General features: G+C 35.2%; 1 protein-coding gene across 1 annotated transcript; it reads left to right on the top strand.

Annotated features, from left to right (window-relative positions):
* Positions 1-1,573: 1,573 nt before the first annotated feature.
* On the top strand, positions 1,574-13,900 carry LOC144447972 (uncharacterized). The gene is made up of 10 exons (XM_078138096.1): positions 1,574-1,637; positions 1,915-2,230; positions 3,125-3,283; positions 8,377-8,412; positions 9,937-10,035; positions 10,397-10,429; positions 10,826-10,900; positions 11,299-11,349; positions 12,324-12,451; positions 13,535-13,900. Exons 2-9 carry the CDS (start codon positions 1,917-1,919, stop codon positions 12,418-12,420), a joined length of 864 nt encoding a protein of 287 aa, XP_077994222.1. The 5' UTR covers positions 1,574-1,637; positions 1,915-1,916; the 3' UTR covers positions 12,421-12,451; positions 13,535-13,900.

Genomic DNA, 13,900 nt, shown 5'->3' on the forward strand with positions numbered 1-13,900 from the left:
TGTAATGCGTTGTTCATACCTATACCACGTCACAATGGTTCACAACTGTACCGTTTTTTCCACTATAGCTTTAGGATACTTAGCTTTAAGATGCAAATCAAGGGGAAAATAATTGTTTTGTGTAAAAACGTTAAATTACAACTTTAAATTATAGAGCAGTTCCAAAATCAACTCTGATCAGTACTAAACCTGCTTTTCTTTGAATCAGTCAATTCCTCTAAGTTCTCAGGGAAGATATTATTTTTTTGTATTTCGTTATATTTGTTGTTCCTCAATTTTCATTGTCCACTTGAGAAAGATTTATTTGTACATCTTTATAAGAGATTTATATTGAAAGAAATATATATTGATTTTAACACTAGTCTATTGACTCCTGTCTTGTTTTTTAAATTGTCTTAATTTACAGAAGCCAAATAGTCCCCTTCCGATATTGACTGTGTCATTGAGATATTGCAACAAAAATCCTGAAATATGTTTTCTTGGGTCAGAAAAGGAAATGAAAACTTTGTGTGCACTTGGGTTTAAAGCAGAGCTATATAGTGCATGCTTTAATGATAAGGAATTTATACTTGTATTAAAAAACATTTGTGCCGCCTATGGCGGCACGCCGCCAAAGAATACATGAGAATAAGGTTTCCAAATTTGCTCATTTCTGGTGCATTGTGACAATTTTTTTTTTCACTTCTGTCTATTATGACAATTTTTTTCCCCCAAGCCATTACAGGATCAAATTTTTTTTTCTGGTTCACCTGGAAACAAATTTTTTCCCCTCAAAATCCTCCATACCCCCCCCCAGAAATCAAATGGTTCTCCCCTTAAAAACATTATTCAATTATAATAAAGCGGTAATTTCATTTACTCATGCATAATTTGTTTGTTTGTGTATATTTAGTTTTATTTATTTATTTACTTATTTATTTATTTATCTATTTATCTATTTATTTATTTACTTGCTTGCTTTCATGTTTGTTTGTTTGTTTGTTTGTTTGTTTCCTTATTTATTTTCTGTTTAACCTCAGACCACTAAAAAGAGTGGTCTGAGGTTTAACGTGTTTCCTGAGATCCTTGTGGTTCAGCCAAATTTTCATTGCTGTTAATTACAAATATGACAATAATTTATAGGTAAAGGGCTTGATGAAATTCCAGGTTGGCTCGACATGTCATGGAAAGCATATAGTCTCGGTTACCCAGCCTCTTGCGTTGAGGGCAACGGCAAGAGGCTGGGTAACCAAGACTATGGAAAGCAGTGCAGTGATCACTTTCACTTAGGAACTGGTTCCATAACTGTGGGTCATACCACTGCACTGATCATATCGTACTATATATAACGCATCATTTACGCAAAATTTCACTTTATATATTCTTTCCACCATGATTCTTAAAAAGCCTTTATTAACATAAATATTTCAGTGACATACCAGTAATTTGCATTGACCTCAGTATACAAGTTACAGTGCTGAGCTCTGGTGCTGAATTCTGTACGTACATAATCTCACCGACAGACTCTTGTACATGTGACGATAAGTTAATTTCTCGCGAGATTTCAACCAATACGTACGAGAGGTACGCCCTCCGCCAAAGACCAACGCTTTGGGACGCAGCCATTTTCACAGCGTTGAAAAGGAAAGCACACGCGAGTAGGTATTATCAACGTTTTTCGGGCTTATATTAGCCGTTTTTCGTGTTAGCTTGATTGTCGGGGTACGATATTAGGTTTTAAATAATTTACAGACCTCGCACAGTTAAAATGTGCGTTTAATAGTACGGCGTGTGAATTTTGGTAAAACATGGCGTCGAATATGTTGTATGTATGTGAAATTTTAGAAACACGACGTCGCGTATGCCACCATGTTCATGATGTTGCATCATTTCTCTCAATTCTTTTCTCAATCTGTGCATTTATCCATCTTTCAGCAATGAGCCGTTACAGATCCTACTCTCGTTCACGATCGAGATCTCGATCCAGGTCACCCAGAAGAGATCGCTATGGCTCTAGTCGGCATCGGAGTTCACGCCATTCTCGATCAAGATCCCCAGACGAAATAACCGGTTATCGAGTGTATGTCGGCGACTTGGGGATTGATTGTTCCAAAAAAGAAATAGAAAAGCAATTCGGCAAGTACGGAACAATCGATGAAGTATGGGTTGCCAGAAATCCACCTTGCTTTGCGTTTGTGGTGTTCCTCAATAGAGAAGATGCCGAGGAATCGATACGAGACATGGATGGGAGGCAAGTATTAGTTTACTTCCCCCTTTTGGAGATTGGTTTAATTTCATTCGTGCACAAGCAAATGTTGAAACTCTCGCCCTTTCGACTCTTGGAATGTCCCTTCATTTAGGTTCTTTGTCAAACAACATTCAGGATTTTTGCTACCACCATGTCTAAGTTAAAAGAAATCAGCAATTGAATAACTGACTGTGTCGGTTTGTGAATTTAATGAAACCGCTAACAATCGTAGATGCCCCCTGCCAAGCTTCGGCGGCCATTTTGATTTAGAACGTTTCCTCTACCCCCTTGTTATTCCTACTATTCTAGTAATAACTTCCCCCGGTGATGCATGCCTTCTTTCAAAAAGTATACTTTTTGAGAAATTTGGTGTGCATCTTTCTTGGCAATACCGCTGACAATTCTTTCTTTGATTTTAACGTTATGCTAGATTTTGCATATATTCTATGACTACTATGTGAGACAATAGTGACTTACAAATTTAGCAGGTAATGTTACTTGGATTAGTGTATTGTGAGTGTAAAAGGTGGTCAAAGTATTATGAATAATGTAATCTGTCTCTCTCCAAAGTTGTAAACTCATAGCATTTCATGTTAATACGTGTTTACAATTGGTAGGCAAATATATATCTTATTCTTAATGCCATATTGACAATTTAGGTATGTATTGGAAATCTGTACCATTTCATTAAAGACTTATTTTGGCATACAGTATTTCACTGGAGAACAGAAACATGAAAATAAGTAGCGATTAAAGTGCCTCTTTTGTACATAAATAGTGTACCACGCTTAGTAGTGCATAAAAAAAATCAGTCTTTTAAGAACTAAAACTATCCATTCATAAATACAAATTCATACTGTGACCAATATTTAGTTAACAGCTTTTCTTTCATACTAGGATGCTATGTGGTGGGAGGGTTCGTGTAAGCCTTGCACGGCCACGAACACGTGGTCGGGGACGCAGGGGCTACGATCCTAACCTTCGGTGTTATCAGTGTGGAGGGCGAGGCCACTTTTCTCGAGACTGCAATAACTATTCTCGTACCAGCTATAGACGGTATGTATATGTAAATCAATACAGGTAGAATCACTGTACATATTTTTCAAGTTACACTTAAACATACTAGTAGTATGTGCCTCAGATACTAGAATAACAAACTGTATCCTTTCCTTCAAAACCTATTCTCTGTGAAAACCAAGAAATAAATCGGTTCATTTTACAAATCTTTGAAATGGGGCTCCAAATGATAACAATGTTCAATGTATTGCCATTTTAGAATTCAATATGACAGTCAAATTAACTATGGGAAAAGTCAAAAGAACCTACAACAACTTGAACAAGCTTTAAAACAGAGTTTGAAGAGATTTCAATTTTCAGGGAATTCATTCCCAGGGGCACATACTACCTTGCATCTTTAATATCTTAAGTTATTACATTTGATGTATACTCCTCCTTGCACACTCCTTTATCAAATTTATTTTTAAATTTTAAACAAATTTTCTAGCTATTTAGAGCTCATAATACAATCAGTTTTATGTATAATTTATATTTATATAAGATGTATAATTTATTCATCTTTGTGTACAATACTTGTTTTTGTAAGCCTGTTCAGTTTCTCTTGTCTTATATTCCCAAAATTTGAAAGCATCAAAGTAGAAGGTGTTTAATAGTTGACACTGTTTTTCAAGAGAAGAACCAACACAAATGATTATACAGATGTTGATAGATTACTAGAATTGGTTTGAAAGTTGTTCCACATTTCCTACGACAGTGACAACATTGGTGTGTTACGGTAAACCTCCTTGATAATGTCATCTTATAAATACTATAGGTGAACATACTAGTAGCTGCCATTGTCTGGAATTTTTTCTCATCTGTAAGTTTGTATGATCAGTTATTATTATATAGTAAGTAAATTATTTGAACTTGTGTGCTACAATTGTACACAAAATAGATGTACCTGTATCTCTGCAAAGTAGTCTTATGAGGGAGAAGCTGAAACCACGGTCTATTTGTTTTGTCCCATCATTACTTGTTGCATGGACAGTGAGTCGATGTCATCCAATTTCCTGTATACTTCAAGAATTGGAATAAACTTGGTCCAATCTATCAACATCTGTATAATATTTTCACTTGTTCTTCCAATCAAAATGTCACCAATAATCCTTTAGCTATTTTTTGGACTTGTGTCACATTATCAGAGACATTTTAGACATTTTGGATGCCCCTACATGTACAGCAGGATGTGATGTGTCGAAAAGACAAATGAAAAGAATCACCAATTATCTATTTTCTGTATAACATGTACTGTTGCCACCAATTATTTGGCTTTGTTGTTGCTTTGCCTTTTCTCTGACTTATTTTACTGCTACTACTATATGCCAGGCTGTTGTGATATTGGTTAGTTGGTATGGTAACTGGTTACCATGGTAACAATGCAGTAATGGGATGAGAGATGATGATGATGATGAATTGTAATGGTGGATAGATAGGGGTGATAAAGTGGTATTGAATGGTAGAATCATGAAATGGTTAACTGATATCGAGTCCGTAAATCGTCAGAAACAAATGGTCAAATGGTCTAAGTGCAGTGGTAGAGTTGTGTTATATAAACACTATGTCTTCATAAAGACATCAGTGTTTACATACTAAGGTCCCTGCATTACTTGTGCAATGGTTTCATACAAGTCAATATTGGCCAGTTGAGATAACGAGTTTAACATCTCATACAAGTTGTATGGTAAGTAAGTACCCTTTGGGTTGTCCACTTTTTGTACAGCCAAGATTCGGTTTTTTTGAAAGAAAAAAAATGAAACACAGACAAAACATGTCAACCAGAAAGTAGCAGTGTGACAATGTTTTTTTGCAACAGCAAAATATGATCATTGCAGTCATGACCCTGTATAATACAGTAAATGTATTAATTATGAAGAAACTCATCTGTGTAGGTGATATGCATGTACAATGTAGTTACAAGCAATTTAGAACTGTATACTGCATGCTGATGCTCAGATAAATCATAGCTTTCTACTAGCGTTCTCAGGTCTTCCGGAATTTCAAGTCATAATATTGTACCATACTGGTTGTAAAGTGAATGCCCCACCAGTGTACCCTCTAAACTAATTTGACGTGCTACTGATGCACACAATTTCTAGTGACGCACCAACATTTGGTGTTCCCCTATCTCTTACTATGTGGTGACCCACACAAAATGTAAGTTTTTATCATACTGGCCCACAATAACAAAATTTGGCTATCGCTAGAGGGCACACTTTACCCCACCCACATCTAGACTCAAAAGTGCAAAACCCCAACCCTGTCTCAGTTGATAAATGATGGAAATATTCTGATGGAGTTCGCCTTTGTGAATACCCTGCAAATGAACTGAGAACTAAAGTTGAAAGCTAGATATATTTTAGCTAGTTGGTACAGTCTAAAGTTTTAAATGATTTGTAACAGTTCATGAAATGTAACTGTAAGAACTGTTGAGACATAGTGCGAAGATAAAATTGATGACGTTGACTAGATAATAGGACCCATCTTAACCTAGACTGTGAGATATGTCATGTCGTTCAGTCCTATCAAGCCTCTATTAAAACCTCCATTGATAGCTGATAGCATGGCACGTATGTTGTATCTCACAGACTATCTTACCCCACGACTAACAATTAATGCAGTGTGTTTCTAGGTACTCCTGACGTGTGTGTGTCTCTCCACTGTCACTTGTCACTAACATTGTTTTCCCTGCTTCCCTATTGATCAATGTTGTGCTAACATATGTAGTAACTATGACAACCGCCTGTGGTAGAAACAACATAACAATGCATTCTTTTTTCCCCGGACCCTCACAATGTAATTGAGAACACACAACAACTCTAGATTGATGGATATCTATAGTGGAAACAAATAATTTTGGGAAAATATTGTAGATAACAGCTGTGCACAAATTTGATAATTCCCACTTAGATATTTGACTGTACAAAAATACACAACTAAGATATTCCAATTTGCTGTATATTCATACCTATGTTGACATTTTATAATGAGTTAGTAAATCCATGGAGTAAAAGGTAATTGTTAAGTAAACAAGTATAGATAGTGTTTGTACTAAATAATTGACTGATTTCAGTTTTGGTATGAACCACTATACAATTCGTGTTTGTATAACTAGTCTTTTGCAACTGCTGGATGAAAAAGTAAAGTTGATATAACATACATTGTTGAGGCTACACAGGATGGCATGTCAGCATCTAGATAAAAAAAAATAACCATTATGATATCTAAATGCTACACGTTGCACCACACAGTTCTGTCATTACTAACCATAGATTCTGGAGTGAATGTGTTTAATATCTACATGTGACCTAATTAGTAAGGTACACCCTGCACCACACAGTTCTGTCAGTCCTAGCCATCTGGAGTGAATGTGTTATCTACATGTGACCTAAGCAACACCCTGCACCACACAACCACACAGTTCTGTCAATGCTAACCATAGATTCTGGAGTGAATGTGTTATCTACATATGACCTAAGCAACACCTTTTAACACACAGTTCGTGTGCTGAGTAAAGAAAAAAAATACATGATAGTTTTAGTGAAAGATAACACAACTCTTCGTCGTACCATCTTAATTTTGTTATATGCTAGTACCACACTTGTAACAACTTAAAGTAATAAACCTCTAAATTCAAGCACACACACACTTAGCAGTCCCCTTGCACTCCTTTACAGCAATAGCTACCAGCACAAACTACCCTAGCTTCTTCCCAGTTCATACAGTTACTAAGTTTGTATGTGTTCACTATATCAGTGTTTTTGTGAAGTGTAATTAATTGAGTGGGTCAAATTTATCGGAGATTCCAAGATTATTAACTAACTTTGCTTGCCAGAATTAGTGTATGGAAATCAATGCTATGTTTATCAGAACATTCCCCTCCCCCCCCCCCCCCACCCCATCTGTTACCTGGGCACCTCAAACAAAATTAAACTATAAAGTATGGAAATATATGCATTGTGTTCCATATAACAGGAACCCACCGTACAAGTTATAGTGCTGTAGATGATAATGTAAAGATGATATATGTGCAAGTTTACCCCATTACCATGGCTACCTACCAATAATATACTACTTGTGATTGAATTGTGGGATTTAAACAATGACACTAACGACTTTAAATTTAGAGTAATGAAAATCTGATAGATGAGAGCTGGCCTGATTTACTGTACGATATGTTGTATTGGAAATAGACTGTATGATACGTTGTGTTGCTCTGTCGCTAACAGTCTGTTCTTCCTGACTGATAAGGCAGCACAACACATTGTATCATACAGACTATTAACACAGTTTTGACATGTTAACATTCTTAAATAAGAAACATACGATAACTGACACTATCTTAACAGTTAACAATTTCTCAAAGTAAGATCACAGAATTGAAAATGAGATTTAAGGGGGTCAGTTAGATCTAGTGGAATCTGCATAACCAAAATAATTTTTTTGAAGTCGTTTTATATAATTAACTTTATATATTCTACCTTTTTGCATGTGAACCTTTTCACAAGTTTTAACAGGTGTTTTTTTTGGGTGTATTTTTGTTGTCTTTTATGTTTGTTTGTTTGTTTGTTTCTCCAATCAGTTGTACAGCGCATTGTGATTATTTTTAATGTAATGCACTTTATAAGAATTAGAGATTATGATTATAACTAAAAGGCTATATACATAGTAGTACATGTAAGTCAGGCCAGCTCTTCTATCAGGTGATAACTGTGTGATTAATTTAACATTCTGTTGAGATAGGAGAGGTTGGAATTCAACTATGTTCTGAGCCATGCATATCAATGATTGGACGATACTGAAACTGTAACATCAATTTATTGTGTCTCTGGCAGTGTTCTTTCCTTGCCATCACAGCAAAGTGGGTCAATATATATCACCACATGTATTCAATGCTACCAGACATCAAATCATCAAATACTACTTGCGATATCCTAATATGTTAAATGATGTACTTGACACAGATGCTTTTTAGTTACTTTCTAATTGGCCTTCTAGTGAAATGATAATGATAATTAATTCTAATCAATTGTACATGTCTACTATCAATATGTTATCTTTCTTTTCATATTCTTCAACCCACTGTGCTTCAGACCATGGCCAGGAAGAACACGGGACGTAAGAAACAGGTATATAAGATGGTCAGATCTGACATTATGTATTGATCTGGTTGAGGTATATTCCAAACAAATCACAAGTTATATTTTCATAGTCTTTGAGTTACGAAGTTCAACTGGGACTCAATTTTAGCCACAAGTGAACGCAATAACTTTTGTAGTGCTGTAGGCATGGTGATACATCAATGACAGTTTCCACCCAGATGTAATTAAGTCCTCTTATTGTTCATGTAGATTGTTCAAATGAAATGGTAAAATCTCCAGTTACTAGTTAAATAGTCTAAATAATACTAATAAAATAATTCATATGAAATGAATTCTCAGTACCTGAAATAGAATATTACTCCCGAGGCACATCATAAAAATAATGAACATTCAATTTCTTGGTCGACACCATAACTTAGTCTTCACTCGATTCAAATTCATTACTATAGACGCGCATGAGAATAAGTCAACCCTCTATTTCTATTTTGACCCTCTAGCATGAGGTAAAATGCTATTGAAGGTACCAAGAATTACAGAGCGGGTTGATCCAGTGTAGGGTAGACTAAGGGAGTAAAATTGAAAATATCCAGGTGACTGCGGATCCAGTGTAGGGTAGAGACTAAGGCAATAAAACTGAAAATATCCAGGTGACTGTACTGTGGGTCCAAATTGTAAGGTACAAACTAAAGCAATAAAACTGATATGTTTCAGTTTTTATGTTTTTCAGTAATCTCTTTCAAGATAAATGAACCAAAATTATAAAGTCACTTTGTAACGGTGTAAGATTCGTTTTATTCAAAACTGACAATATCCAACAGTGGCGACCTACTTTTTTAAGTAATTCAAAGTCATGGGTTTATGTTTATAAGTAGTTTGTCTGCAAGGTATGCCGTGACAGTGCACCCTCACACATGAGTCAAACCCTTTTCAGAGCAGCCAGGCGAGGACAGAGTGACATAATGTATCGTACAGTCTAAAAACTAAACTTTTCTACCTTACATTGCATTTAATGCCAGTTGTTATATTTTTTTTGATGAGAACGCGTTTTGTTTTGTTTGTTTTTTTGTTTGTTTTTGTTTTAATTTCAAGTTTGTTTTTGTTTTTGCTTTGATATTTTGTTTAATCAATTGTAGTATGGGCCACAAACTTGACTAGTTTGTTTCAAACTATTTTTGTGGTCCAGCCATAAACTCTGTATTCATCCATCAGTTTATGTATAATATTTATTCCACTGTCTTTTTTACTTTCTCTCTTGTTATGTTGATATGATTTTGAGTTTGTGGCAAATAAAATACTATATTATTATTATTATTATTATTATATTATTAATATGAGAGATAATTTGCTTGGAATGTACCAAAACAGTATCAATGTGTATTGCTTTGTCTGACTATATTATATACTTCATTGTATAGATAACTAGATATAAAATCAACACTGCAATCATAGTTTTAGAAAATGCTGTTGGTCTTTAGTATAAACTGACGGCTGTTGATAAATTTGAGTTGTTTCATGTTTTAAAAACTGTTCTTCTTTATTTCCAAATAACAGTCGGTCACCATCCCGCTCACGATCCCGTTCACGCTCTCGATCCCGTCGCCATAGACATTCTCCAAGTCGAAGCCGTAGCAGAAGCAGAAGTCGTGACAGGTATAACTGATTCAATTTGTTATTAGAACAGTACAATTTTCTAAGGGAGCAGATAAGATGAGTGGCATAACCGTTCAAATTATGTAACAAGCAAATAGTACACTAATATGAAAAAAATGCTAGCCGTTTGATAATTCAATATGGTGACCATTCTTCAAGATTGCTGCCACGTGATATTTCCAGAAACCTATATCACAAAGGTCTATGTATTTAGATGTAGTTGTATATGTTATTGACCTTAATCTTTTTAATTGTGCATGTATTTTTCGAAGTGAATGGCACGATCAATCTACTATACTGTGTGAAATGTTTATAAATCATAACTGACACTTTGCTGAATTATTTTGTCTTGCTATGCTAGGAAACACAGTAAGAAGAGTTATAGTAAGGACAGGTGAGTTATATTTGCAAAATTATTCTATCTTTTTGCACAACTGAACAGTGGCTAATTTGTATTTTATTTTCGTCGAGTGGGGAAGCCTGTTAATGGTTAGAGAAACCTGGTAGAATTTGCAATGATTTTCATAGTAGGAACCATAAATTGATTGGTACCATGGCAATAGATGGGGGGGGGGGGGGTTTACGTGTAATAGTTACATAGATTTCTATACCATATTGGTGGGAAACCCTTGTCAAATAGCAGCGGAAACCAGGTTTATTTTACTGACTTGACAGTGGTAGCATAAACACTGATTGTTTAGAGATAACTGAATACTTTACTGTATGTGATTTCCATCTTCACTCACGAATGAAATGTTAAACAACCATGTTGATTTGTATTTTTGTGTAGGAGTGTCTCCCGATCTAAATCACGGTCTCGGTCACGAACACCAAGAAATGCTGGATCACCAGTAGCACAGAAAAGGTGAGTTGGTTCGCACATCACAGTAAATACCCATAATGCCACTTTTATGAATAAATTAAGAGCTGTAATTTGAAGAAAGCCATTCTTGAATCTAAAACATGAGAATCACATTGTGATGAAAATAGAGATAGGCGTTTTGACATCCAAGTCAACAGTCATCGGTGAACTTTTTTCAAACAGGCATTAAATGTAACATAGCAAAATTTATCTAAGAAGCATTTGCATTGAGGAAGGAAAGTTGTCTTGAAGGAATTTGCAGTATTTAAGCTCTTTTGTATTCACTGACTGATATATTTGATACAGTATGTATTATTTTCTTTACTATGGGCTGGTGGTCAAAGGCATTCATACATATAATTATTGTTAATTTTATATTTCTCTGTCTTTCCCTTACACAGAAGCAGATCAAGATCTGTTCGAAGTTCTAGCAAGAGTCCACGAAAAAGAAGGTATGTGTTACAGTTGAAATAAATAATAATAATGGTCTTTTATTTGTACTGGATAGTTCTTTAATAATATAAACACTTGTCTCCCAAGAAGTCCAGTGAGAACCATCCCTCATAGGTTTAGTGTTAATGGGGGAAGAAACCGGAGTACCTGGGGAAAACCTGTGTTCGGTAGAGTCAAACTGAACGACACTCTTCTTACTTACAGTGTGGTAAATATCTTCCACAAGATGAGATGGCACACAGGTTTATTACAGATCACATCTAAATTTTAATGTGCTGTATGGCTATATGATCCTCTAGGTCCAAGAAATTTTCCTGAAACCTCATTTTCTTTCCAGGAAATAAATTCACTATTTTGTTAAATGAATGTTTTACTGTTATAGAAATTGGCAGTATGATGGGATGATATTTAGCTATTAGAAGTGTGTATTGTGACCATGTCAAGTTTTAAATGTGTGTAATTATCACTATACCATGGATAAACCATAAATATGGAATATATACCCTGGTCGTTCTACATCATCAAGTGCATCTACATCACTGGTTCTGCTGTGTTCAAAATATGAGTCAAAACGTTCAAAATTGCCCTTACTTTCCCCAATTTTTCTTGATACTATTGTCAGTGGTATAATTATGTTTTTCTCCAGTATCTTTCTTCATTCAGCTGGAAAATACACCTGACACACGGTTTATCAAAAGGCCCCTTAGGTCACTCGTATTTTCCTTGGCTGAACGAAGAAAAATATTGGGGAATAACATCTCAATGTTAATCACCAAATTGTAAGTTTGTTGTGTCTGATCATGAAATTGTGGTTTTTTTTTAATTTTTAAAAAAAAACCCTCTTACATGAAAGGTTTGACCAAAGGAACAACATACATATGAACAAGCATAATTGAAAATATGTTATTATTCATGTGGTTCTTACAGGTTTTATGTCCGTGGTATTTACATTTCAAATGTTTTATCTCCACAGGAGTGAATCGGGTTCGCCACGAAGAGACATTGACATCAGTCCTGATAGAAGGTTTGCTGAAATGGAAAAGACTACTATAATCATAGACTCAGTGTGATAATAAAGCACATTGCTACATTTAAATACAGGTCTATAAAAAGAGGATGAAATCAGTGTATTCTATGGTGTATTTGTACCGTTTGCAAATTCACGAGTTCTCTGAATCACCTGTCCAGTAAAATATTCACCACCTAAAAATTCATTCCCTGCTGTTTGGCATGCTGACTCCACAGAGTTGAAATGACTGAGCAAATATTTCTGAACAAAATATAGAAAAGGTTAAAAGCTGAATATATAGATATCTTCAGGTAATTCAATTTTTTGTCTGCCAGCAAATGGACAAAGTATTGAAAATTGCTGTACTAATTACCAGTGAATACACTGATTTCTACCATAGTAATCTTCATATACATTACATATGTGAGTGTTGATTGGTTTGTAAATTGTCATCCAGGTGTATATAACTATACACTGTAGGTATGCTTCATGTTCGTATGTTGATTGGTTGTGCCATCTCCACCCAGGTGTTCATAGGTGTATATAGCTTGGCTTCATGTAAGGATGTTGATTGGTTATTATACCACCACCACCCCAGGTGTGCATAACTTAGCTTCAAGTTCAAATTCGTTGGCATAAAATCATTTAATGGTAGTCGTCATAGGCTTAACATTGTGTGTGAGAATCAATTAATGTTCATGGTTCACCCGAGTTCATAAGCCACTTCACCCTTCCTGTTATAAATTAAAGCCATTTGTACATTAACCAGGGTTTAAAGTGAACATTGAATTTAGCTACATTGTAGGCGTGCGAGGGGAGGGGGGGGGGGCACAGTAATTTCAATAATTACCTTTGTAATACAAGTTTAATATCGACAGGAACACTTCATTTGTTGAAGTGACTTATGAAAATAAAACTGTCACTACAAAATCCAAGATGGACGCCATTTTTCAAAATGGTCGTGCCATCTGGTATTTCCGGAAATGTACCCAAATTATGAATATTGAAGTTTGTTAACTGATGTAAGCTATCAAAATGGAAAATCATATGTTATTTACTTTGCTTAACAACATGTCGTGTTTGTAAAGTCACAAAAATGATAACCCTAGACTAGTTACCGGTATAGTGTGTCAGTTTGTGATATCTAATCCAACCCTCAATCCTCTCCATTACAGGTCACCTCCATCATACAGACCTCTACCAGATGTTCAAGAACAACCAAAAATTCAAGAAGAAAATGGTTCCTACTCACCACAGTAATTTTGTTTTCATTTTACAAGAATAGCTCAATCTGACTCTCTGAATTTTTCTGAAAACTATATGGCATAAGAGGATTATTACTTAGTGGTGTGAAGTCAAGAAGAAATGTCATTTTCAGGGTCTTAGAGATGTGGATTCAAGAAGAAATGTTATTTTCAATGTCTTAGAGACTTGAATTTATGGTGGACTTTTATTCTGTTTTCTTGTCTTCTTTTTGAATTAAATTGATTACTTACAAGTGGACAGACATGATATACTATATTGTTTATGCACCCCAAAGA

Source organism: Glandiceps talaboti, chromosome 17 (assembly GCF_964340395.1).
Source record: "Glandiceps talaboti chromosome 17, keGlaTala1.1, whole genome shotgun sequence".
Classification (NCBI taxonomy): domain Eukaryota; kingdom Metazoa; phylum Hemichordata; class Enteropneusta; family Spengelidae; genus Glandiceps; species Glandiceps talaboti.

Bases quoted from the DNA above. Each gene is read 5' to 3' on its own strand.
- LOC144447972 (XM_078138096.1), top strand. From the start codon at position 1,917: ATGAGCCGTTACAGATCCTACTCTCGTTCACGATCGAGATCTCGATCC. The intron at 8,413-9,936 runs GTATATAAGATG...TCCAAATAACAG, and splicing joins ACACGGGACGTAAGAAACAG to TCGGTCACCATCCCGCTCAC. The intron at 10,430-10,825 runs GTGAGTTATATT...ATTTTTGTGTAG, and splicing joins AAGAGTTATAGTAAGGACAG to GAGTGTCTCCCGATCTAAAT.